Here is a 27,447-nt window from a genome sequence, read left to right as displayed (position 1 = left end):
GGGATATAAGAAATAAGGCAGAGGACCATAGGGGAAGGGAGAGAAAACTGGATGGGAAGAAATCAGAGAGGGAGACAAACCATGAGAGACTCTGGACTCCAGGAAACAAATTGAGGGTTGCAGAAGGGAGAGGGGTGGGGGAATGGGGTAACTGGGTGATGGGCATTAAGGAGGGCACATGATCTGATGAGCACTGGGTATTATATGCAATGATGAATAAATGAACTCTACATCTGAAACTAATGATGTACTATATGTTGGCTAATTGAACTTAATAAAAAAAAATTCCTCAAAAAAAAGTAAGTTCTGAACATCTCGCAAACAAGGAAAAATTGGAAACCCCAAGTAAGTATTAGCTGGAGAAAAGCACAAGGCAGGAGGGCTGGGAGGGTGGGGGCATGGCTAGATTGGAGCAGCAGAACCAGAGGGATTTTAGAGACTGGTAAAAGTGTGGCGAGGGAGGGAAGAGAGAGATTGTTTGGAGTCAGCTTTTTGGGAGACGCTGAGAGTGACTGAGACAATAATTGTGGTCTTGTCTGGTCTTATGAATTCGCTTACCTCTTTGAAATTGTTGAGCGTGATTACAAAAGAGATCAAAATTATTTAAAAATCTTTTTTATTTGCTGTACTGCTATTTCTTTCAATGCAGTTCTAAGATCAACCAGGACCACAAGTTAGCAATAGATTTATGTAGTTTCATATGATATAGTAGAGAACATGCAGTGTAGTGATTACGAGGATAGACTCTGGAGCGAGATTTCTTGGGCTCAAATCACAGTTCTGCTATTTGCTAGCTGCAATCATAGGCAAGTTACTGAACGTCTTAATAAAATAAGGGTAATAATAGCATGTAGCTCCTAAGGGTATCATTTGTAGCAAATTAGTCCAAGAAGATAGGGTGCAGGAACAGTGCCTGACAGAAGAGTTCCTGGCACATTATAAACATTCAATAACGCTGATGAGGGGGAGGAGGATGAAGATGCGGATAATGCAAAGAACATTTATGTGGCCAGTATTTATAATCCGTTCATTTTACAAATATATTAGGTACTTACTCTGTACCTAGCGTGTGCTAAGGTTTGAAGATAGGGAAGAAAACACTGATGAACTCAAAACTCTAGGGATCTCAGTAAAACACTGGGACATAAGATTTAGTTAACAGAGAACGTTCTATCAGAGGTTGAGCTAATGTAGACCTACTTGGCATGTGTGTAGAGCAGAGACCACCTAAATGGTTAGCATGTTCCTTATACAAATTGAGTCAAATTATCTGTAATCTCAAATGTACTTTCTCCAAAACAAGTTTTTTAGTTAGCGTGGCTTCTGATAAATGGCTTTACTATATTGTCATTGAAAATAGATCCATAAAATACAAATACTAGACATGTATACATGAAGCAAAATTGACATTAAGTTGTAGAAAGTCAAGACCTGAGTTCATTTGGAATGAAGGGCCTTCTCAACTCTACACTAAGATGGGTCTCTGTGATTTTATCTGAGCAAGCTTAAACTTCTATTGTATCTAAGAAATAATTGCTGGTAGGATCATGGACTACTATACTTATTGTTTCTGATAATATATTGCTATATAATATGGCCTTATAGCACAGAAGGCAGTAAAGAATTGTTTTCCAAAATCTTCTTATCATTTGTTATTTTCTCCAGTTTGGATATAAAGGAATTACAACCACTTAATTCTAAATAATAATTGGAGCATAAAAATAACCACAAAAAACATAAATGCAAACTTGTGCAAAAACTTTACATATGATTATAGTTTACTGCTAGATATAAAATAGCTGAAATGGAAGACGGAAGATGGATCTTTTGCCAATAACACGAAGAGAAGATTTTTTTAAAGTGTGTGTTAGAGATGGGACTTTCTTCCTAATTATTAGAGGTTAAAAATTAAGAAGATAGGTTTAGATTTTATATTTAAGACCCAAAAAGAAATGTTCATTTGAGAACACATGCTATTTATATGGAGTACTTAATTAAGTCAAATATTCAATTATCACTGATTATTTAATTTTCAATTAATTTAATGCTCTGAAAAATATCCTAATTTCATCTTAAAATGCAGCAAAATCATACCATGTTGTTTCTGGCCCACAAATCTTCATTTGTCCTTCTTTTTCAGGTTTATTCCCTGCTGTCCTGAATCTTGCTTCTAATGCTCTCATCACCACAAATGCAACATGTGGAGAAAAAGGACCTGAAATGTATTGCAAATTGGTAGAGCATGTCCCTGGGCAGCCCGTGAGGAACCCCCAATGTCGAATCTGCAATCAAAACAGCAGCAATCCATACCGTACGTATTTTTTTTTTTTTAGATTTTATTTATTTATTCATGAGAGAAGGAGAGAGAGAGAGGGAGAGAGAGAGAGAGAGAAGCAGAGGGAGAAGCAGGCTGCCAAGGAGCAGGGAGCCTGATGCGGGACTCGATCCCAGAACCCCGGGATCATGACCCAAGCCGAAGGCAGACGCTTAACCATCTGAGCCACCCAGGTGCCCCATACCGTATGTATTTTAATATGTATTTGCCTGACACTGGCTAGGATCTCTAATTGAGAGATTTTGAGGTGAAGTTGTATTAAAGTCAAAGGGTTTGTGGTCTCCCAAATTCCTAGAACTTGGAACTTAGGAAAGGGAGCTTCTTTATACCCCTTCTCTACCATCTGACAAACATCATTGGAGTTCTTTATATGTACTAGGTACATTACTTGAGGAAGGCTTTCTAGCTGAAGATCTGTGTCGGTCATTAGGTTTACTACCTCCAGAATAGTATCTGAGGATGTGGTTATTAATGTAGGCTTTTGTCATTCATTGGTCAATTATGTGCCAGGTACTCTGGTGAAGGTTCAACTTCAACAGGAATAAGGTGTGGTCCCTCACTTCAACTAATGAAGAAATGGGCAAAAAGTCCAAAGTAAAGAATCAGTAAGAGGGGCCTGAAGGAGAGAGAGGAGGGTCACAAATTCAGTCCTGGTGCAAAGGCAGGCTTGCCAAAAGAAGGGCTATCTAAGCTGAGATCCAAGGACAAGTATTAGCTGAGCAGGTAAAAGAGAGAGTGGGAAGAGAAGAAGAAATGCCAAGAAGAGAGTTCAGAATAAGACAGAAAAACTTACTTGCTCAGGGAACTACAAGTAGTTAGGAATGGCTAGAACTAAAAGCTTCAAAAGGCAGAACATAGAGATAAATCTTGTGCAGAGCCTGGAACCAGATTATGGAGGTTCTTAAATACCACAAGAGGAGTGTTTTAAGGACAAGTGTCATACAAAACCCCCTTGCTGGCTTCTATGAACTACACTGACATCTCAGGTTCATTTATGTATTTATTCGGCAAGCGTTTGAACACCTGTTATTAGCAATGCATTGTATTGAAGCATAATGGTAAATCATAAGTAGCCCTTAACTTAAGAGACTTAAAGGGGAAATAGGAGCAGAAAAGTAAATAGAGTGTTAAGGGAACATGAGAGAGGTTATTTAACTATTCCTGGGGGAAAGTGACCCATGTGCTGCAAAAAATAAGAGTAAGATGAAAAGTATTGTAAAAGAAAAAGCATATGCAAGTCTTGGAGGTATGGAACAGCATGATACATTCAGTTAATTATGAGTAATTTGGTTTAACAGGTAAAGAATTTTTATGGAGAAGGGGAGGGTGGTGTGCAAGAATTCTAGAGATGGAGGTTGATTTAGAGATACACATTGGGAAATTATCAAATATATATTGGGGAGGTTAATAATGTAAATACTTAATGTCAGTGAGGTGAGTTATAATAGGGATAAAACTTCACAATTATATTATTTTAAAATTTGCTTAGTTTCCTTCTCTTTTTAAGTTGCAAAGCTTATAAAATGAAGGAAGTTTTCTCTCACAGTCTACATTTTTTTGTCTCGAAAGTTGGAAGGCATTGTGCATTCTTTATTGGAACTGGTTAAAAGGAAGAATGCATAGTCGCCTCTCTATTGTATAATTTAGGGATGCTGAAAACATTATTTTCTTTGGAGAATTGGGACTTTTGTGACTAAAATTGGTGGTCTTGTGTATCACAGAATGTTAAAAAAAATAGCTAAGAAGAAGATGGCGACCATCAGAAACCTTCCTTGCCTTTTAACGGCTCTGGTTATTTCTCTGATGTAGATTATTATGGTATGGGCATAGGAGTGGGGAGTGATGGAACACATCTTACCTGTTTGCTTATTTTTGTATAGAACAATAAAGGCAAAGGACCTAGGTCAAAGCCCTATGGAAATATCAAAAGCTGAGGGAGGTAGATTAAGTGGAATCTAGAAAGGCAATAAAGAGAAACAGAATCCAAGGAAGGAAATCAGAAGATTCAGGTACCATGCATGTGAGAAAGGAAAGAATTTTCAGGAAGAACCAGTGATCCACAATGTTAACTGCTTCCAAGAAATTGAGTAAGCAAAGTGTAAGATAGATTTTCCTTGATTTTGACAGTATGGGATCCATCGGTAACCTTGTTAAAGCAGTCAGTGGATTGATGGTGGCAAAAGTTACACCACAGAGTTGATAAATGAGTGGTAGAGAGGAAAGAAAGGAGTGTAGGAATATTCCTTCAAATATCTTTGGAATGTGAAAGGGAATGGAGGACTTCGACAGAGGAACATGTGGTGTATTGAAGGTTTTCAGAGTCAGGAGGCATTTGAGCAAATTTCAGTGAAAGGAGAGGCCAGGAAAGTTGAGGATAAAGTTGAAGATAAAGGTGGGGGTGGTAGTTCTCTAGAGGTAAAAATGGATGAGTCACTAAACAGAGGTGGAAAAGCTTGAATTAGGAGACACGTATCTGATCAAATCAGAATGAGGGAGGATGAGTAGAGGCAGATAGAAGGAAGTATTTGGGAGGGAATTATTTAATGTTCTTTATTTTCTCATTAAGATATGTGTCTGGGTCTTCTGTTAAGGAAAGAAGTAAAATTTTGATTAACTGCTTTTGCAGAATAGGAGAATTACTGAGCCATAATGAGAATAAAGTAAGAATTCCATATGGGATAAAATGGAAGAATCAAATGTTTGTACTGAGCCTCATGGAATTTTACAGAGAAAAAGTGGAATGGAAGGATAAGGTGGCAAGAAAATGGAAGTAAAGGCCAGAAGATAAATGAATTGATGGACTATGAGCTTTAGGTTCATTAGGGAGGAAAATGAAGCCTGATGGGGAGAAACTGCCATTGGTTTAGACTGGTAGCCTTGATGATTTCATGAGGAATGTGAGAAAGCCCGGAGGCATGGAAATGGTTGGGATGGAGTGGGGAGTGATGGGCAGGTGGTTGGGAGTGTGTGAATGTGTGTTTAGGTTGGGCTGGGCAGAGAGGGAGAGTTAAAGTGTGTACAATTGTGTGTGTGTGTATACATGTATATATATGTGTGTGTGTGTGTGTGTGTGTGTGTGTGTGTGTGTATAAATATAAATACACATATTTATAGTTCCTGCCTATAAATACAATGTTAAGATAGATAAGGTTTGAATAAAGAAAGCAATTAAACAAATATTTGAAACTATAAACTCAGGGCTTATATACCTAGTGGTACATATTATAAGTGATACAGAATTTCTGAGAAGGAAAACATTAGTGGGAACTGAAGTATCAAGAGAAGTTTCCAAGAAGGTGGTCAGACTTAGTTGGGCATTAAAAAGCCTAATTGCCTGATATTAGAGGGAAAGGTATTCCCAGGAAAGGAGAAAAGCAAGAAACTATACAGTCACAGAGACAGAATAGAAGGAAGATGCAAAGATTGGGGTAGAAAATAATTGAATGGAGACTCTTGGTTGGAAAAAATGGATGAGATGCATTTGCCAAATTGAGTCCAAGGGAGATCCTGTCACTTCCCCCTTCGGTCTCTTGTGTCTCAGTGGAAGCATCCATATTTAGGCAAATTTAGCTTTATATTGGGACAAAAGTGAACAGAATGTTTTAGTAACTAAGCACTAGGCAAAGGAGATATTTTTTGTATTTCCTCATTTTTATTTACCTGAAGTGTTCCTTAAACTTATCATAGTCTGGATTAACTTTGTGTGATTAATTTTAAGCTACCAACTTCATTACATTTCAAAGTCCTGTTTTAGGACTAGAAATTTAGAAAGAACAATACCTTATAAGGATAAACATCTAGCAATAAACTACATGAATATATTTTAGGAAAAGTTGGAGCAACAGATGATAAAGTTTTACAAACCCATTGAACAGTTAGAATAGATCTGGCAGGTAGGTACTCAATTACCATACAAAGAAAAGGGAACTTGAACTCCCTGTTAATAGATTGTGCTTCCCAATTAAGAACTAGCAGTTTGAAAGATTTACCTCGTCAATGATTCCCTCACCAATTTTCTGATGCAGTTAGCCCTTGGATTGACTTGTGTAGCTATCCCTGTTGAGGATGTTATAAGTTTCTATCTCATTCTAAATAAGGGAAGTATGCCAACAATCAGTATTTGCAAATTAATTATGATTAAACTTTCATAATGGGGATTTGGTTAATTGTTGATTCATCTCCCAATCCTCATTTTCGTGACTAATTCTCTTATCAATTTGACCTGAGGTGGCAGATATCAAAATTTCCAATTAGATAGCTTCTCTCAGAATTACCTAAGAGCCACAAATCTGATTTGTAAATGTAGTTTTGTGTGTGTTTTTTGGTCACATATTAAACCCACAGTCTGTAAAGAAGGTTCTGGAGGATATTTGGGGAATGTTTGCTGTGATGTTTATTTTTCTTCAGAAGCAATGCCAGAAATATTTCACTTTTGGTTCTGACTCCTAATGTGCCAATTTCAGCACCCACTGATACCACAAGGGCATTTATTTGATATTTGGTTTTGCTTATGGTATTTGCTATCATTATAAAGACCTGACACCTTTCCTAGCTTCAGCAGAACAAGTGCTAATTATTAAATACATTCAGCAGTTTTACTTTTCAGTAATGAGGTAGGATGCCTCATCTCAGTGGACTGCAAATGTGATAAGACTTGATACAAAACAAAATCCATCCAGTTGTTTAGCTGAACTAAGTAATTTATCATTAAAAATAGAATATTTTTCTCCTGTCCTGTGCTCTCATATTCCCATAAGTAACTGGAGAACATAAGCCTCTATGTTTCTAATTAAACAAGTCATAGCAGGCTACTGTAATAAAACTAATATAGTCAAAGAATATTCAGTTTGAATAAAAATTTTTCTTTTGAAGATGATTTCACTTTATTATGAAATTCCTATTGCATTGAAAACTTCATTTTGCTTGGTTTTGTTCTATCCAAATTTTTTATTAAATGCAATTCAGCTCTAATTAAGATTCAGAACAGTGTACATTTTGAACAGATGTATAATTTATTTTATGTATATGCATAATGGTTAGAATATTAATAGCCATAATGTTCCTCTGGTAACCATGTTAGTTTAGAGTTCTCATCCAAGGTATGTTTATTGGTCCATGGAAAAATGAGAAGATGAGAAATTCTAAATTTTTAATGACAACAAAATGAACACATTTTAAAGAACTGTTCTTCATTTTAAAATTATGGTTCTTCAAAACTTGTGTTGGTTTCAGTTGTTCATTATTTGATGAAATAATAGTGATGGTACATTAAATGACAGTAAAGTAGACTGGAGGTTACTGTGACTTGCATCAATGAAGAGCCAGAACTCCTATCAGTTCCACAAATCTCTCTCACATACATTTTTTTTATTTACTTTTTTTCTGAAAAATAAGCTGGGAATCCCTGCTGTGGAGTGGAGTTTTGTTATCCCTATTTCAAGAATTGCACACACAATTTAAGTGAGTTGCCATGGTTAAATACCAAATAGTGGAGCCAGGTGGAATATCTAGCTCCTCGTACTCCAGCTCTTCATATTCCAGATCTCATGCTTTTTTCATCACCATTATCATTAGAGTACATGTCTACATTACTACATCGTGTAGGCAAATGGAGAGTCCATGACTGCTCCTTGTAGTGATATGGTTTGTTCATTATTTGAAGTATTCCTTCCATTTACAAAAAAGATCCTGTTCTACTCTAAAAGGTTACTCTTAGACCATTTATTTAAACATCTCCCCAGAAAAGTAGTGTTAAAAAGTTCTCAAGACTGACACCCCAAGTCATATGCAATCCATAATGTACAGAAGAGTAGCAGGGAAGCTAGCCTCTGGTTTGTTTACATTTCAACGGTTAAATATGTTGACTTTCAAGTGAGAATTTAGGAAGTTAAGTACCTTAGTGCAGCCCTTGGAATAGAAATAGGAACATCTCCATCCACCTCCACTCCTGCCATCCTCACCTGTGAATGAGGTTGGGCCTGTTTAGAAGAGAAGAAAAAACAAACAAACAAACAAACAAAAAAGGAATTTGTGTTACTTGGAAAAGGAGAACAGATTTCAGACAAGAACCCATGACTAAGAACCAAACCAGAATGAGGGCTTTGGAACCTTAGGGGTAATGGCTGCTGCTGTGAGGGGCACAGTGCTAAGCTGGAGGAAATGCAAAGTGTGAGGAGCGCAAGAAGGAAAGGGATGGCAAGAAAAGACTGCTGGGGTAGGGTAGGGTGGGGTGATTGTCCACCCTCCTGTTGTCTATCTCCAGTCTTCCTTTTAATTCGCACACTGGGTTCTGTTCTCATCTACCTGGAGTAAAGGTGAGGGAAGATCCACGTTTTGTTGGTAGGACAGAGTTCCGTGGGCTATTCTCTCCCTGCTTACTATTACTGTCCAGACTCCTCCATTGAGTTAGTGATGATGGAGATGGGCAAATGCTTGATGATGGGAGATTTGGAGTTATATATATATAAATTTTAAAGATAAACTTCTTTATGAGAGTGCACACAAAAACGTGAGCAGGGGGAGGGGCCAAAGGAGAGGGAGAGAGAGGATCTCAAGCAGGCTGCTGGCTGAACATGGAGCCCTATGTGGGGCTTGAACTCACAGCCCTGAGATCAGGACCTGAGCCAAAACCAAGAGTTGGACGCTCAACCGACTGAGCCACCCAGGCGTCCCATCTTTCATTATATTTTTTAAATAGTGGTTGGAAGTTGGCCAGTTAAGGCCTGACTGCAAAGTCTCAAAGGATGGATTTGACAGCATTTTATATTAAACCCAGATACATACTGGACTGCCCAAGTCTTGGTAATAATGAATGTGTCAGAAGGGTAAATCTTCAAGTACCTTTCAACCACAATTCAGGATTTCATGTTTTTGTTCACAAAGTGAATGGCATACTAGAGCTGCCTCAAACAGTAGAGTTTTTGCTTCTTTGAATGACTGACACATCCATTAGATCTCAATATTATTTCTTCACACTTAAGTTCTGTAGTAATCTTTAAAGTCGCCTGTTTGATTGGATGACCAGAGTGTTGAGCAGCTTTTTCTCTTACAGCCTAACTATTGAGGCATTTCATGCTACCTTATAGAGTGCTGTGAAAAAGTTGGCATTATATTAATTCTGTTGAAGATATGAGTTGCTCTCTCTTTATATTAATGTTTGATATTCACATGATGATGCTTTCAACTTAGTTTTACTTTTTTCTTTAAAGAAACAGCTATAAATTCATTATATGATTTTTTTTATCCTTTCACATATTGCTGCTGATTCAACAGAGAGACACCCGATTACAAATGCTATTGATGGAAAGAACACTTGGTGGCAGAGTCCCAGTATTAAGAATGGAATTGAATACCATTATGTGACAATTACACTGGATTTACAGCAGGTATAGTGCCTCTTTTTTTTTTAATCATTTTCCACTTTTAAAGTTGTATCTTGGATTTACTGTTTGTTTAGTTAGCAGTTCTTGGGTGAGACAATACTTTTCTTATTGCCCTCTGTCATTTTCTTAATACAAGGAACAAAGGAGCCTCTTCCTTTAGGATACTGTTATTTAGAAATATTTGGCATTTATTTCTAAAGCACAACAAAAATGAGTTCCCATGAAGACTTTAGAACTGAATTAGGAGCTGATTCTGTTTTGACTAATGAGAGTTAATGATGAAAACATAGATCAACAAAATTTTACATAAAGAAAATATATAACCTTTAAAATAATACAGCACTCCTGCTCTGTTCATGGTGTGTGCACTGAAATGTTCTTGGATAACAGGGCTCTTGAGTAAATTGCCTCTCATTACTGAGAGTTGAACAAGCTGTGACAGTTGATTCTTAAATTAAACTTGGGCCACTAAACAAGGTAACAAGCCTTGTAGTTGTACAAAATTGATGTTGAAGTTATTAGAGTTTGTGTGGCAGAGGCCTGGGTGCCTTCTACACTTAATTTCTTTCTTCTTTCTGTTCACAATAATCAGGCCAGGATGAAGTTATTAATCAATAATTACCATCATCCCAAATTATTTAGGCTTGCAAATTGTATGGAATCTGGTAAAATGTTCCCATATTTTGCTGTTATTTCAAATACAAAAGTTAATTTAATTGACCGATGGCTGAAACTGGGGGCGTTTAACTTGGATGACTTCTGTAACTTTAGCCTGTTTCTCATTCCCTGGAATCAGTGTAGGAAAGGTTCTCAGCCACTCCTCCCATGCCCAGTGGAGTCGGAGCAGCAAGGCATTGTGGAGTTAGTGAAGGCAGAATGGCCGAGATAGTTAGTGCAGATACTATTTATACACTGCAGATGTCATGTTTCCACAGGTGGTCATAGTGGAGGGAAGCACCAGCCAATGGGGTTAGTCACATTCCCAGGGGACCAGATAGGCACCAGCCATTTCACATATGGTTGCTATTTGTCATCAACAGGAGTACAACCTCCCCTCCCCCCCAACCCACCCTGAGTTTGGGCCCATTTTTTTGCCAGGGTAGACAGACTCAGGAACTACAGTTGCTGGCTGGTGAGTCTCACAGGAGACCCTCTTCTCACCCATCTAGGACAACTCAGGACCTTAGCAAGGGGACAGCAAGGGCTCAGGGTTGTAGCTAAATTGCCAGCTGGCATGGATTCATGTCTGCCCATTCTAACAGCTGAATGTCAGCCTTGAGTTTGTGGCATTTCTCAGGAAGTCTCATAGTACTATCAGGGACTAGCAGAGCAAACTACAGCACTGATCAGTCGTGCATTAGGTCAGTGAAGACTTGTGCATGAATACTCTGAGGATCCTACTCTCAAAATGCACTTCATCACTCTTCTGATGAAGACAGCTTGGTCCTTTATCAGTCACCATGGTTCTCCCTCTTCATGTGGTTATTGAAAGTCAGCCTTCCCAATCAAAAGTAAGTCTGCTGTCTGTTCCCTTGTGTCATCTTCTGGGATAGGGAATTAATAAATGGTGATGGTCAATTTCTCTAGTTAACTCTCTACTTATTCTTTAAATGCACATGGGACAAGAGTCATCTATTAATATAATTTACTCAAATCACTTATATTACTCTTTGATCTCAACCACAGTAGTATATATTTATTAAATATAACAGCATTTTTTTCTTCTAATTTAAAACTGGATGGTCCAGTTAGAAGCTTTTGTTAAATCATTTCTATCCAATACGTATCATTTTTTAAGCATTTTCTTTTTTCTTTTTTTAAAAGTTCTTATTTAAATTCAATTTAATTAACATAACCTGTAATATTAATTTCAGAGGTAGAATGTGGTGATTCATAAGTTGCATACAACACCCAGTGCTCATTACTTCAAGTACCCTCCTTAATGCCCATCGCCCAGTTACTCCAATCCCCCGCCATGTACCTCCCTTCTAGCAACCCTTAGTTTGTTTCCTATAATTAGGAGTCTCATGATTAGCCTCCTTCTCTGTTTTCATCTTATTTTCCTTCACTTCCTCTATGTTCATCTGTTTTATTTCCTACATTCCACATGAGTGAAATCATATGGTATTTGTCTTTCTCTGACTGACTTATTTCGTATAGCAAAATACCCTCTAGTTCCATCCATGTCGTGGCAAAAGGCAGGATTTCATTCTTTTTGATGGCTAATATTCCATTGTGTGTGTGTGTGTGTGTGTGTGTGTGTGTATACACCATATCTTCTTTATCCATTCATCTGTTGATGGACATCTGGGCTCTTTCCATATTTTGGCTATTGTGGACATTGCTGCTATAAATATTGGGGTGCATGTGGCCCTTTGAATCATTATGCTTGTATCCTATGGATAAATACCTAGTAGGGCAATTGCTGGGTCATAGGGTAGCTCTGATTTTAACATTTTGAGGAACCTCCCTACTCTTTTCTAGAGTGGCTGTACCAGTTTGCATTCCCATCAACAGTGCAAGAGGGTTCCTGTTTCTCCACATCCTTGCCAACATCTGTCATTTCCTGGCTTGTTAATTGTAATCATTCTGACTGGTGTGAGGTGGTATCTCATTGAGGTTTTGATTTGGATTTCCCTGATGCCTAGCGATGGTGAGCACTTTTTCATGTGTCTGTTGGCCATTTGTATGTCTTCTTTGGAGAAATGTCTGTTAATGTTTTCTGCCCATTTCTTGACTGGATTGTTTTGTTTTTTTGGGTGTTGAGTTTGCTAAGTTCATTATTGATTTTGGATACTAGCCCTTATCTGATAAGACATTTGGAAATATCTTCTCCCATTCTCCATAGGTTGCCTTTCGGTTTTGTTGACTATTTCCTTTGCTGTGCAGCTTTTTATCTTGATGGAGTCCTAATAGTTCATTTTTGCTTTTGTTTCTCTTGCCTTTGGAGACGTGTCTAGCAAGAAGTTGTGCTGCTGAGGTCATGGAGGTTGCTGCCTGTGTTCTCTAGGATTTTGATGGATTCCTGTCTCACATTTAGGTCTTTCATCCTTTTTGAAACTATTTTTGTGTATGGTGTAAGGAAATGGTCCACTTTCATTCTTCTGCATGTGACTGTCCAATTTTCCCAAGACCATTTGTTGAAGAAACTTTTTTCAATTGGATATTATGTCCTGCTTTGTTGAAGATGAGTTGACCCTAGAGTTGAGGGTCCATTTCTGGGTTCTCTATTCTGTTCCATTGATCTGTGTGTCTCTTTTGGTGCCAGTACCATACTGTCTTGATGATTACAGCTTTGTAATACACCTTAAAGTCTGGAATGGTGATGCCTCTAGCTTTGGTTTTCTTTTTCAACGTCACTTTTGCTATATGGGGTCTATTCTGGTTCCATACAAATTTTGGGATTGTTTGTTCCAGCTCTGTGAAAAATGTTGATGGTATTTTGATAGGGATTGCATTGAATGTATAGATTGCTTTGGGTAGTATGTTCATCTTAACAATATTTGTTCTTCCAATCCATGAGCATGGAATGCTTTTCAATTTCTTTGTGTCTTCAATTTCTTTCATAATTCTATAGTTTTCAGAGTACAGATCTTTTACCTCCTTGGTTAGGTTTATTCCTAGGTATCTTATGGTTTTTGGTGCAATTGTAAATGGGATTGATTCCCTGATATCTTTTTCTGCTGTCTCATTGTTAGTGTATAGAAATGCAGCTGACTTCTGTGCATTGATTTTATATCCTGCAACTTTGCTGAATTCATGCAGCAGTTCTAGCAATTTATTAGTGGAAACTTTCAGGTTTTTTACATAGAGTATCATGTCATCTGCAGAGAGTGAAGTGTGACTTCTTCCTTGCTGGTTTGGATGCCTTTAATTTCTTTTTGTTGTCTGATTGCTGAGGCCAGGACTCTGGTACTATTTTAAACAACAGTGGTGAGAGTGGACATCCCTGTCATATTCATGACCTTAGGGGAAAAGCTCTCAGTTATTCCCTATTGAGGATGATATTTGCTGTGGATTTTTTGTGTATGGCTTTTATGATATTGAGGTATGTTCCCTCTATCCCTACATGGCAGAGAGTTTTTATCAAAAAAGGATGCTGTATTTTGTCAAATGCTTTTTCTGCATCTGTTGAGAGTATCATATGGTTCATGTCCTTTACACTAAAGCCATTTATATTTTCCTACGTTTGCTTTGCATTCCGCACTCATCCATTCTCAAATGATATCTATAGAGTTATGTGGATTTTTTCCTACTCATTCTTCTTCCTATTTAGTTTAATAACCTTAAGATCAGTGACTATTCCAAGACATCTTTTATAGTTCAGTCTTCCTAACTTGTAGGTTTCTATTTATAAGACAGGACTATATACCTCCAAAATCTGGAGTACACCTAGTAAAAGTGTTATATCTGCTCCTGTATCCCAGGATGGCACCCACCTATGTCCTTATTTACTTTAACCCCTGCCTACTTCCTGAAGATCAACTTGCTGTGTGCTCAAGAGAAAGGCAGCACAATTTGCAAAATGCAATAAATCTTTATTTCTTCTTAACTCAAGATTTTAATTTAGTCAGGATTTTGATGATGTAAAACATTAAGTAGGTTTTGTGATGTTTTTATAATGGAATTCCTCAGGGAGAAAGGGGCTTTAAACCTCCTATTTGGTCTTAGGCTTTGAGGTAACAAACTGTGGAATGTGTTCCTAGATCTTATTTAGCTAAGGACAGAGCTGCAGGCAGGCATATTTCAGTGCATTGGCAATAGAGAAGATGTGGACATCCTTATTATTTATTTACTTCTCACAAAAAATCTTAAAAGGGCAGATGGAATTATCCTTATTTAATAGTTAAAAAACACTTAGGTTTAGAAAAGTCAAGTGACCTAGCCTTCTTTACAAAGCTTATTATGGGCAGGGCTGAGATTTCAACCTAGGGAGTCTGAATCCAGACCCTGAAATATACCAGTATTTCCTGAACTGGGATCTGAAGACTAGCTTAGGGAGCTCAAGAGAATTTTTTGTATATAATGTTAAGGGGCCCATACATTGTTTGGATTCTAGAAATACCACACTATGATCTCCTGGCTTCTATGAGAGAGTACAACCAACAACTGTTTTGTTGTAAACAGACTAGAGCTTTCATTTTCCAGTACATTTTAGTATGCATCTAAAATGGCATAACTTCTGTCTTTTCCACCTACAGCATGAAAGATTAATAGGTTATTGGGCATAAAATGAACTATCACTCTACCGGGAGTCAAGGACAGCAGTTTTATAATGAAGCAGTTTTATAATGAATAGGTAGATATCATTAAACGTTTGTTTGTCATTGATTCAGCAAGAGGTTTGGCCATTCGCTAGTTCTCCTTTTTATTTTGAGCTGTATGATTTCAGTCAGTGCCAGTTTTATTTGTTGTTGTTGATATATACTTGGATCCTTTGTGAAATTCTTTCATTTTATTTAATTTTTAATTTTTATTTATTTAAATTCAAGTTAGCATATAGTATAGTACTGGTTTCAGAGGAAAATTAAGTGATTCATCACTTACATATAACAGCCAGTACACATCCCAAAGTGTCCTCCTTAATGCCCATCACCCATTTAGTGCATCTCCCATCTTCATCCCCTCCAGCAACCCTCACTTTGTTCTCCATAGTTAAGTATCTTTATGGTTTGCCTCCCTCTCTGTTTTTATCTTATTCTGTTTTTCCTTCTCTTCCCCTATGTTCATCTGTTTTGTTTCTTAAATTCCACATATGGATGAAATCATATGATATTTATCTTTCTGTGAGTGATTTATTTCACTTAGCATAATTCACTCTAGTTCCAACCATGTTGTTGCAAATGTGAGGATTTCATTCTTTTTGATGGCTGAGTAATATTCCACTATATATACATAACACATCCTCTTTCTCCATTCATCAGTCTATGGACATGTGGGCCCTTTCCATAATTTGGCTATTGTTGACAGTGCTTCTGTAAACATCAGGGGGCATGTAACCCTTCAAATCAGCATTTTTTATCCTTTGGATACATACCCAGTAGTACAATTGCTGGGTTGTAGGGTAGCTCTATTTTTGACTTTTTGAGCAAACTCCATATTGTTTTCTAGAGTGGCTGTACCACTTTGCATTCCCACCAACAGTGCAAGAGGGTTCCCCTTTCTCCACATTCTTTTTTTTTTAAATGTTTTATTTATTTATTCATGAGAGTCAGAGAGAGAGAGAGAGAGAGAGGCAGAGGCAGAGGGAGAGGGAGAAGCAGGCTCCCCGCAGAGCAGGGAGCCCGATGCGGGACTCCATCCCAGGACTCGGATCATGACCTGAGCCGAAGGCAGATGCTTAACCATCTGAGCCACTTGCCAACACCTGTTGTTTTCTGAGTTTTTAATTTTAGCCATCTGACCAGTGTGAGGTGGTATCTCATTGTGGTTTTAATTTGTATTTCCCTGATGATGAGGGATGATGAGCATTTTTTCATTTGTCTCTTAGCCATTTGTATGTCCTCTTTGGAGAAATGTCTGTTCATGTCTTCTGCCCATTTCTTTCCTGGATTATTTATTTTTGGGGGGTTGATTTTGATGAGTTCTTTACAGATTCTGGATACCAGCCCTTATCTGATACATCATTCACAAATATCTTCTCCCAATTCCATAGGTTGCCTTTTAGTTCTGTTGATTGTTTCCTCCACTGTGCAGAAGTTTTTATCTTGATGAAGTCCCAATAATTCATTTTTGCTTTTATTTCCCTTGCCTCCAGAGACGTATCTAGTGAGAAGTTGCTACAGCTGAGGTCACAGAGATTGCTCCCTGTGTTCTTCTCTAGGATTTTGATGGTTTCCTGTCTCACATTTAGGTGTTTCTTTCATTTCAGATTTATTTTTATGTATGGTGTCAGAAAGTGGTCCAGTTTCATTCTTCTGCATGTGGCTGTTCAATTTTCCTAAAACCATTTGTCAAAGAGACTGTCTTTTTTCAATTGGATATTCTTTCCTGCTTTTTTGAAGATTAGTTGACCCTATAGTTGTGGGTCCATTTTTGGGTTCTTTACTCTGTTCCACTGATCTGCATGTCTGTTTTTGTGCCAGTACCGTACTGTATTGATGACTGCAGCTTTTTAATACAGCTTGAAGTCTGGGATCTCTCACTTTGCTTTTCTTTTTCAAGATTGCCTTGGCTATTTGGGATCTTTTGTGGTTCCATACAAATTTAAGGATTGTTTGTTCTAGTTCTGTGAAAAATGCTGGTGTTATTTTGATTGAGATTGCATTGAGTGTGTAGATTGCTTTGGGTAGTATAGCCATTTTAAAAATGTTTGTTCTTCCAATACATGAGTATGGAATGCTTTTCCATTTCTTTGTGTCCTCTTCAATTTCTTTCGTAAGTGTTCTATAGTTTTCAGAGCACAAATCTTTTACCTCTTTGGTTAGTTTTATTCCTCGGTATCTTACTGTTTTTGGTACATTTTGTACATTTTGTAAATGTGATCAATTCCTTCATTTCTGTTTCTGCTGCTTCATTATTGGTGTATAGAAATTCAACAGATTTTTGTATATTAATTTTATATCCTGCAACTTTACAGAATTCATATATCAGTTATAGTTTTGGTGTAGTCTCTCAGGTTTTCTACAAAGAGTATCATGTTGTCTGAAAGAATGAAAGTTTGGCTTCTTCCTTGCTGGTTTGGATGCCTTTTATTTCTTTTTGCTGTCTGATTGCTGAGGCTAGGACCTCCAGTACTGTGTTAAACAACAGTGGTGAAAGCAGACATACCTGTCATGTTCCTGACCTTAGGGGAAAAGCTCTCAGTTTTTCCCTATTGATGATCATATTTGTTGTAGGTCTTTTGTATATGGCCTTTATGATGTTGAGATAGGTTCCTTCTATCCCTACTTTCTTGAGGGTTTTTATTAAGAAAGGATGCTGTACTCTGTCAAATACGTTTTTGCATCTATTGAGAGGCTCATATAGTTCTTATCCTTTCTTTTATTAATGTGGTATATCACATTGAGTGATTTGCAGATATTGAACCCTGGAATAACCCACTTGATAATGGTGAATAATCCTTTTAATATACTGTTGAAATTGATTACCTAGTATCTTGAGAAATTTTGCATTGGTGTTCATCACAGATATTGGTCTGTAATTCTCCTTTTTAGTGGCGTTTTGAATCAAGGTAATGCTGGTCTCATAGAATCAGTTTGAGAGTTTTCCTTCCATTTCTGTATTTTGAAACAGTTTCAGGAGAATAGGTATTAATTCTTCTTTAAATGTTGGGAGAATTCCCCTAGGAAGCCATAAGGCACTGGACTCCTATTGGTTGGGGGATTTTTGATTACTGATTCAATTTCTTTGCTGGTTATGGGTCTGTTCAGATTTTCTATTTCATCCTGTTTTAGTTTTAGTAATTTATATTTTCTAGGAATTTATCCATTTCTTCTAGATTACCCAGTTTCTTGGAATATAATTATTCATAATATTCTCCTATAATTGTTTGTATTTCTGTGGTGTTGGTTGTGATCGCTCCTCTTTCATTCATGATTTTATTTATTTGGGCCCTTTCTCTTTTCTTTTTGATAAGTCTGGCAGGGATTTATCAATTTTGTTAATTCTTTCAAAGAACCAGCTCCTAGTTTTGTAGATCTGTTCTACTGGTTTTTTTATTTCAATATCATTTACTTATGCTCTAATCTTAATTATTTCACTTCTCATGCTGGTTTTAGGCTTTGTTTGCTGTGCTTTTTCCAGCTCCTTTAGGTATAAAGTTAGGTTGTGTATTTGAGATTTTTCTTGCTTCTTGAGGAAGGCCTGTATTGCTATATATGTCCCTCCTATCACCCCTTTTTTGCATCTCAAAGGTTTTGGACTATCCTGTTTGCATTTTCATTTGTTTCCATGTATTTTAAAAATTTCTTCTTTACTTTCCTGGTTGACCCATTCATTCTTTAGTAGGGTGTTCTTTAACCTCCATGTATTTGTGGACTTTCCAAATTTTTTCTTGTGGTTGACTTCAAGTTTCATAGCATTGTGGTCTGAAAATATGCATGGTATGATCTCAGTCTTTTCATACTGGTTGAGACCTGATTTGTGACCCAGTATGTGATCTATTCTGGAGAATGTTCCATGTGTACTCAAAAAAAACATGTATTTTGCTGCTTTAGGATGAAATGTCTGAATATATCTGATAAGTCCATCTGGTGTACTGTGTCATTCAAAGTCATTTTTTCCTTGTTGATCTTTTGCTTAGATGATTTTCCATTGCTGTGAATGGGGTGTTAAAGTCCCCTACTATTACTATAGTGTTATCAATGGGTTTCTTTAAGTTTGTTTTTCATTGATTTATGTATTTGGCAGCTCCCAAATTGGGGGCATAAATATTTACAATTGTTAGATCTTCTTGTTGGATAGACCCATTTATTATGATATAGTACCTTCTTCATCTCTTATTACAGTCTTTGGTTTAAAATCTAGTTTGTCTGATATAAGTATGGCTACCTCCAGCTTTCTTTTGATGTCCATTAGCATGATAGATAGTTCTCCACCCCCTCACTTTGAATAGGACGTGTCTTTGGGTCTAAAATGAGTCTCTTGTAAACAGCATATCAGTGCATCTTTTGTTTTTAATCCATTCTGATACCCTATGTCTTTTAATTGGAGCATTTAGTCCATTTACGTTCAGAATGATTATTGATAGATATTAATTTAGTGCCATTGTATTACCTGTAAAGTCGCTGTTCCTGTAGATTGTCTCTGTTCCTTTCTAGTCTTTGTTGTTTTGGGCCTCTCTTTCCTGCTCAAAGAGTCTGATCTAATATTTCTTGCAGAACTGGTTAAGCGTTCAAAAACTCTTTTAATTTTCCTTGGAAACTCTTTATCTCTCCTTCTATTCTGCCTGACAGCCTTACTAGTTGAAGTATTCTTGGCTGCATATTTTTCCCATTTAGTACATATGAATATATCATGCCACATCCTTTTGGCCTGCCATTTTTCTGTGGACAAGTCTGCTGCTAACCTTATGTTTCTACCCTTGTAGGTTAAGGACCTTTTGTCCCTATCTGCTTTAGAATTATCTCTTTATCTTTGTATTTTGCAAGTTTCACTATGATATGCCTTGGTGTTGGCCTGTTTTTGTTAATTTTTGAGGGGGGTTCTCTGTGCCTCTTGTACATGAGTGCCTGTTTCCTTCTTCAGATTAGGGACAGTGTCAGCTATAATTTGTGCAAATAGACCTTTTGCTTCTTTTTCCTGCTCTTCTTCTTCTGAAACTCCTATGATACAGATATTATTGTACTTTTAGGAATTGCTGAGTTCCCTAAGTCTATATTCATTATCTAATAGTTTCCTTTCCTTCTTCTTTTCAGCTTCATTATTTTCCATAATCTTATCTCTTATATCACCTATTTGTTACTCTGCTCCTTCCGTCCTCATTGTGATTACATCCAATTGATTTTGCATCTCACTTAATAGCATTTTTAATTTCAGGCTGACTAGTCTTTAGGTCTTTTATCTCTGCAGCCATGGTTTCTCTGGAGTTTTCTATGCTTCTTTCAAGCCCAGCTAGTATTATTATGACTATTATTCTAAATTCTTGTTCAGATATACTGCTTATATCTCTTTTGAGAAAATCCCTGGCTGTGATTTCTTTTCTGTCTTTCTTTTGGGGAGAATTCCTCCATCTTATCATTATGGCTAGGTTTCTGTCTTTTGTGTGCTATGAAACCTTGTTGTGTTTCCTGGTCCTAGAGAAATACTATATTAAAAAGGGGTCCTACACTGTCCAGGGCCTGACACTTCAGGAAGTGTTTCTGGTGTATGCTGTGTGCACTCTGCTGTTGTGCTTTGGCTGCTCTTTCCCACAGTCAGTCCTCTGCAGAATTCCTCCTTCCTGGCGGTGGGGAGTGTTTAGACCTTTAACTAGGTGTGCTTTGATTTGTTTGTTACAATAAACCGGGTTTAAAAAAAAAAAAAAAAGCCTGATCTGAGAAAAGGAAAAAGAACAAAAGAAGTGAACAAACAGACAAGGAAAAAACTATAAGCCTGATTCCAAAGAAAAAGAAAGAAGGAAAAAATAAAATAGGTTATCTGCCCATTGCGTGTGCCTCTGTCCCCTGCTGTAAAACCTGCTCAGTGCCACCTGGCAGATCTTTTGTCCTTGGAGAGGCAAAATACCCTCCTCCAAACGTACTCCAGGAAGGGGAACATTCTTTCCCAGTGTGACCCAGGGGATCCCCACACCATGGTGTCTTGCAGGAATCCTATGTGCTGCTCTCTTTCTCACTTTCTCCCTCTATCCCTGACTTCTCTCCAAGAAAATGGCTCCCTCCTCACCCACAGCACTGCAGCTTTTCTCTCCCCCAGTTCATATCCCTGAACCTCACATCTGCCAGGTTCTCTCCCTCCAGTTATGCAGATTGTGTTCTTAATCTTCAGATCAATTTCCTAGTTGTTCAAAATGATTTGATGTTGATTTGGCTGTGTTTGGGGGATGAGGCAAGCCCAGAGTCCCCCTACTACTCTGCTGTCTTAGCTGACCGAAAACACTTCTTAATAAAACTATTATTTAAAAATAAACAGCCACCATTGAATTTCCTTGATCAAATCTTTATAGATTACACTGGGAAATTCCTTTTACATTTTAACATTCTAGATGAGTACTAAAAAAAAAAAACAATTTATTGAGAAGATAGTGGCTACTTATATATAGATAGTTTTCATATTTTTACTACTGAGGGATTATTAACTTTTCCCAATTCTGTTATTTACTCACAGCATATCTTGAGCAAATGATTTAATCATGCTGTGCCCTAATTTCTAGATTAGCATAATAAATATTACAATATCATGGCAAGAAATTTGAAATGATAATAATAGCAAAATAGTTTTGTGTATTGTGAGGTCCTGGTATCAGCATAAACTTGAAGAGAAGCTTAGCTGCACTAATTTGTATGCAAAAATCCATATGATGGCAAAGAAAAATATACAACAATTTAGAAGACAATAATGGGGACTTGAAGTTTAATAGGACATCCAAAATATCCCCTTTTAGCTACTTTCCAACCAGATTTTTACCCCAATATGTATTATATCTGATCTCCATTTATGACTTAAAAAAAAAATCGGCCATTTTCTCTCCCTTCAATTTATTTAAGAAAGCTGATTGGCAGCAAGTGTGATCAAACACAGAGGGGCACCTTTTTGATAGACTTTGTTAACATAAATTGAGGTTATTTTCATTCCTGGGTAATCCAGGTATGTTATGAAATTAGTATTGCCCATGTGTAGGAATCTCCTTCCCTTTAATAAACAATTCACTTCTCTTCCTGGTCTATCCCCCAAAACTAAAAATGCATTTGTCAGGGAAGATTGTCTTACAGCTACAGAGATCTTGACCTAAATATTTTATTCATTTATCTTATAGAGACATATTTGGTGAGTTAGGTTAACAATGTTAAATGAGGCTTGGAAGGGGGTTGAATTAGCATTTCTGTGCAAATACTATACTTTTAGAATCTATGTGAGTAGCATAGAAACATTTTCTCTAAACTGTTAATGAAATGATTGAACACTTTTGTAAAAATAAAGCATGAAATATACTGAAGTATTTCAACACTTTCAATTTTTTCATGTATTCTGTATTTGTTGTTTAAACATAATAAGGATGGGGCGCCGGGGTGGCTCAGTCAGTTAAGCCGCCAACTCTTGATTTTGGCTCAGGTCATTATCTCAGGGTCCTGGGATTGAGCCCTGTATCAGGCTCCCTGCTCAGTAGGGAGTTTGCTCAAGGATTCTGCTCCTCCCCTGCTCATGCTATTTCTCTCTCTCTAAAATAAAAATAAATCTTTATAAAAGAGACATAATAAGGATTATCAGATTTTCAATCTCAAAGGAAGATTGTTATTCTTTCATTGCATATTCTTTCCTTACACTCTTCTTTCTCATTCCTGTAAAAGAATCTGTTGTTCTGTAGCTTAGAATACATTAGCTCAGCCTATTCAAGCATGCAAAAAAGAAAAAGTGAGATAGATACAGTTCATAGTTCATTATTCAGGAGGTTGAAAGGAGTGTAATGATATAATTTAATATCTCATTATCTAAATAAGCAAAGGAGACATACACATGTAATATTCTTAAGAAAAGATACAAGATTTAAATAGTGTTGGTTGAAATTGCTTCTGTTCAACACAGTCTATTTGATGTAAGGGTTTCCTGCTGGAGACAGATCTCTACAAAAGCATTAGCCCATGAACTGGTGATCAGATGTTTATTTCCCACTATACTGTCCCACTCCATTTTGAGTCCTTGAAGGCAGAGGTTTCTGTTTATTCCCTCATGGAGCTTGGCATTTAGCAAGAACCCAGGAGATTTGATGAAAGAGCTGTCCATGGCTGCTCTTCAAATCACTGAAGTTTTTTCTTAATAGTATTTGGGTCACTGCTAAATTGATGAATACAAAACTAACTGTAGAGGAGATTATAATCTACATGTTCAAGATGTCCTACATGGATACATCTTGTTTAGTATAACAGAATATAATTAAAATCACTGTTCTTTACCTACTTCAGTTTTTTTTTTTCTTTTAAGACCATTGATTCAATGTCACAAGTAGGATCTGTGGTTAATTAGAAAATGTATTCTTCCTCTAAATAAATTTATGCTGACCTTTTAATCATTAATGAAGGTGACAACCAGCTTTAGTGTCTATATTGTGCAGAACATTAGTTCTAATTTCCTCCCCTTTAGTCTACATTCAGCACTGCAGTCACATTGATCTTATTAGTACAAAATCAGATTATATTACTCCTTCCACTAAAGCCTCTAATGGCTTTCCATCCCACCCAGTGGGAAAAACACAGTGACTAATGAGGATTTACAGGATCTTTACTTCACTCCATTTCATCTCTGGACTCATCTCCCTTCTTCAGTTGCCCTGCTGGTGTTCTGTCAGGTCTTAAGGGTCTCTCTACTTGCTATTCGTGCCTCCGGGCCTTTGCACTTTCTGTTCCTCTGTCTGGAATTATTTTCCCCAATTTACATTTAACCTTTTTCCTCACTTCCTTTGGGTTGTTATTCAAGTGCCACCTTCTTAGTGAGAATCTCCCTGATAATACTATTTAAAATTGCAAACTCCTCTCCACTTCCTAATCCACTTCCTTGCTTTTTTTCTCCATAAAATATATTGCAGCCTAATTACTATGTATATGTTACTATTTATGTTTAACGTTGTTTACCTCACCTTCCTAAATACAGTTTTCATGGGAGTGGATATATTTGTCTTTTTTAATGGCCACGTTCTAAGCACTTAGAATAATGCCTAGCATATGAGGCACTCAATAAATTTATGCTAAATGAATAAATGATTAAATGAATGAACAGTGCAAAGTAACCCATGAGATAAGAATCTTATTGAAGCTTAAAATTAAACAAAGGATGAGGTAATCTCATTGTGATGTTATGATAAAATATGCTGTACCTTTTTTAATTTATGAATTTTTCTTTGTCTCAGGCTGAATAACACCAAGTAAATTTTCTCACTAATCCTTTTTCCATATTCTAAACTTCAGTCTATTTGTCACCCTGTATGACTTTACCATGTTTATAGCTTTATGTAGGAAAAGCAGGTTTTAATCAATTTAACTGTTCTGTTGTAACAGAGAAGTCTAGGACTATAATTATTTAAATTGGTATTTTATTGTTTCTTAGTGAAAAAGAAAAAGTAGATGTCAAAATGAGGAAAAAAACCAACCATGATGCTATGTAAATAAAAGTATAGACATAGGTTGTATGTATTTTGATATAAAATGCTGACAGAATAAATTCTAGCCACATCACGGTAATGGGAACTTTTTGGAAATACAAATCCTATTTCAGGTAGTCTCAAGTTGACTGCCCTGAAAATGGTTCTCAGAACTAGGGAATAAGGCACTTGTTTATTTAAAAACAGAAATAATAATACATAAGGAAGATAGCTGTTAGAAATCTGTGGGAAAAATCTGTTAAAATTTTAAAATCATACAAATTCTGTTATGGAAAGATTGAGCAGAACTGCCTAAAATAGACTGAATGTGGGCAGTTTTTCACAGCTGTCTGATGGCTTCCACACATAAAATACAACTGCATTTCAGCATGTTGGTCTATATTGTGTATTCTCTCATTTTATTCTCAGAGTCTAAGTGTTTACTTTGTGTGTGTGTGTGTCTGTGTATTATATATATATATGTTTTTATTTTATATATATATAGTTTTTACTTTGTATATGTTTTTACTTTATATATGTATAAAGTCTATTTGATGTACTTTATATACATATACTTCATATATAAATATATATAATATGTTGGAAATTATATATATGATTATGCCTATATATGGTTACATATTACATACACATATATTGTATCTTTTTTAGAGATTGGCTACATATTTAAGTTATATGATAGCATGTGTGTTTTAGTTCATGGATAATACATGTTCTCAATATGACCCTGAGTCTCTAAAATACAAAAATGGCAGGAAGGATGAAATGGGGCTAAGGAGAAAAGAGTAGATATAATTGTGCTCAAGCTCCATTTCCTGACATATCACTTATCGGTTCATTTGCCTTTGGTAAATTGCCCCATATTTATGCTCAATTTGGTCTCATGTAGAATGGAGCTAATAGTACCACTTCTTTCTCAAGAAGAGTGTTATAAGAATAAAGTTATGTAATGTAGGCAAATAGTCTAGCACACTGCTGCATATTACATTACTTGATACTCAGTGAATATTAGTTCCTGGATGTCTACTGAAAGTGATGCTAGGGGCACCTGGGTGGCTCACTCAGTTAAGCGTCTGCCTTCAGCTCAGGTCATGATCTCAGGGTCCTGAGATCGAGCCCCACTTCGGGCTCTCTGCTCAGCAGGGAGCCTGCTTCTTCCTCTCCCTCTGTCACTCGCCCTGCTTGTGCGTGCTCTCTCTCTCTCTCTCTCTGTCTCTCTGTCTCTCTATCTCTCTTTCAAATACGTACATACATACATACAATCTTAAAAAAAAGAAGTAATGCTAAGCAGAGAACAAATGGGCTGGAGTTATAATGGGAGTGTTCTAAGAAAGTAAAACAAAAGCTAGTTTAAGCTCAAAAGCAGTTTAATTACTGAGATATTTAAATGATACCTACAAGTTTCACTTGGCATATAACTTAAGAAAATTATTGTATTTAAAAACAGTAATTTATGAAAATTAATATTTATATAGAGAAAGCCTAAGAAGTGTCACTTGGACATTGAAACTCTTTTATGACTCTTTCTGTACTATTTTGTTGTTTGATTATATCCTCTTGGTTACTTGAATATTTAATCATTAAGAAGTCATCTTTTTCATTTACTTAAAAGCTTTTTCTGTCTGGTATTATTTTACTTATATCAACTTCAATTTGTTATTTGTGGGATTTTTAAAAAACTTTTTATTAAAAAAATAAATCTTTTGATTAATTTCAACTTTGCTGCCACCTTCTATTTTATTTATTTATTTTTTAAAAAAGATTTTATTTATTTGAGAGAGAAAGAATAAAACAGAGAGAGCATGAGAGGGGGGAGGGTCAGAGGGAGAAGCAGACTCCCTGCTGAGCAGGGAGCCTGATGCGGAACTCGATCCCGGGACTCCAGGATCATGACCTGAGCTGAAGGCAGTCGCTTAACCAACTGAGCCACTCAGGCGCCCTATATTTTAAACTTTTAAAACATGGGTGTGTCTAACATGCTTAAGAACGCATAGGTGTTTATAATGTTTATGTTATAAATATGTACTGTTATTTATAAGTACTTCTTTTTTTGAATTTTTTAAGATTTTATTTTATTATGTTATGTTAATCACCATACATTACATCATTAGTTTCTGATGTAGCGTTCCATGATTCATTGTTTGCCTATAACACCCAGTGCTCCATGCAGTACGTGCCCTCTTTAATACCCATCACCAGGCTAACCCATCCCCTCACCCCCCTCCCCTCTAGAACCCTCAGTTTGTTTCTCAAAGTCCATCGTCTCTCATGGTTCGTCTCCCCCTCCAATTCCTCCCCCTTCATTTTTCCCTTCCTACTATCTACTTTTTCTTTTTTTTTTCTTTTTTAACATATAATGTACTATTTGTTTCAGAGGTACAGATCTGTGATTCCTCAGTCTTACACAATTCACAGCGCTCACCATAGCACATACCCTCCCCAGTGTAGCCACCCCATCTCTCCCACTCCCCACCACTCCAGCAACCCTCAGTTTGTTTCCCGAGATTAAGAATTCCTCGTATCAGTGTCTTTTTAAAAATATTTATTTTCCATGTATATATATGTGTCTAACATGTTTATCAAAGTGAAGCATGTACACAAAAGAGTTGACAAATCCTAAGTGAAAAGCTTGGTGTATTTTCACAAAGTGAATCTACCTGAGTACTGTCTAGATCAAGATAACCAGCAACCCAGAAACTACCCTCATGCTTTTTCTAAGTCCATCTTTCCCCTCTCCCCCTAAAGATGATGAGTGTTCTAACTTCTAGTCAACCACGATGCCATTTGACCCTAGGAGTTTTCTCTGTGGATGGGTGTTAGTTACAGATCAGTAGCTATAATACATCAAAACCCTCTTCAGAGTTTTCTTATCTTCTCTGTTTAGTTGAGTTGGCTTTTCAATAAATTTATCCATTTTCCCTATATTTTCAAATGTATTGTCATGAAGTTGTGAATGATAAACTGTTATTACCTTTTCA

At 36.7% G+C, this 27,447-nt stretch overlaps 1 protein-coding gene across 1 annotated transcript in view; it reads left to right on the top strand.

The window, feature by feature from the left end:
- The first annotated feature begins 1,818 nt into the window (after positions 1 to 1,818).
- Positions 1,819 to 27,447, top strand: part of LAMA2 (laminin subunit alpha 2) — a 468,253-nt gene continuing 442,624 nt past the window's right edge. Inside the window, exons 1-3 of the mRNA XM_088023741.1 lie at positions 1,819 to 1,900; positions 2,141 to 2,311; positions 9,608 to 9,720. Of these exons, the coding sequence (XP_087879867.1) occupies positions 1,819 to 1,900; positions 2,141 to 2,311; positions 9,608 to 9,720 (366 nt within the window). The remainder of the gene's footprint in view (positions 1,901 to 2,140; positions 2,312 to 9,607; positions 9,721 to 27,447) is intronic.

This window comes from Eumetopias jubatus, unplaced genomic scaffold (assembly GCF_037043125.1).
Source record: "Eumetopias jubatus isolate StellerSeaLion01/CBP00866 unplaced genomic scaffold, mEumJub1_p1.0 scaffold_6, whole genome shotgun sequence".
NCBI lineage: Eukaryota > Metazoa > Chordata > Mammalia > Carnivora > Otariidae > Eumetopias > Eumetopias jubatus.
The sequence above is the reverse complement of the archived record's forward strand: the minus strand, read 5'-3'. Positions and strand labels throughout refer to the sequence as shown.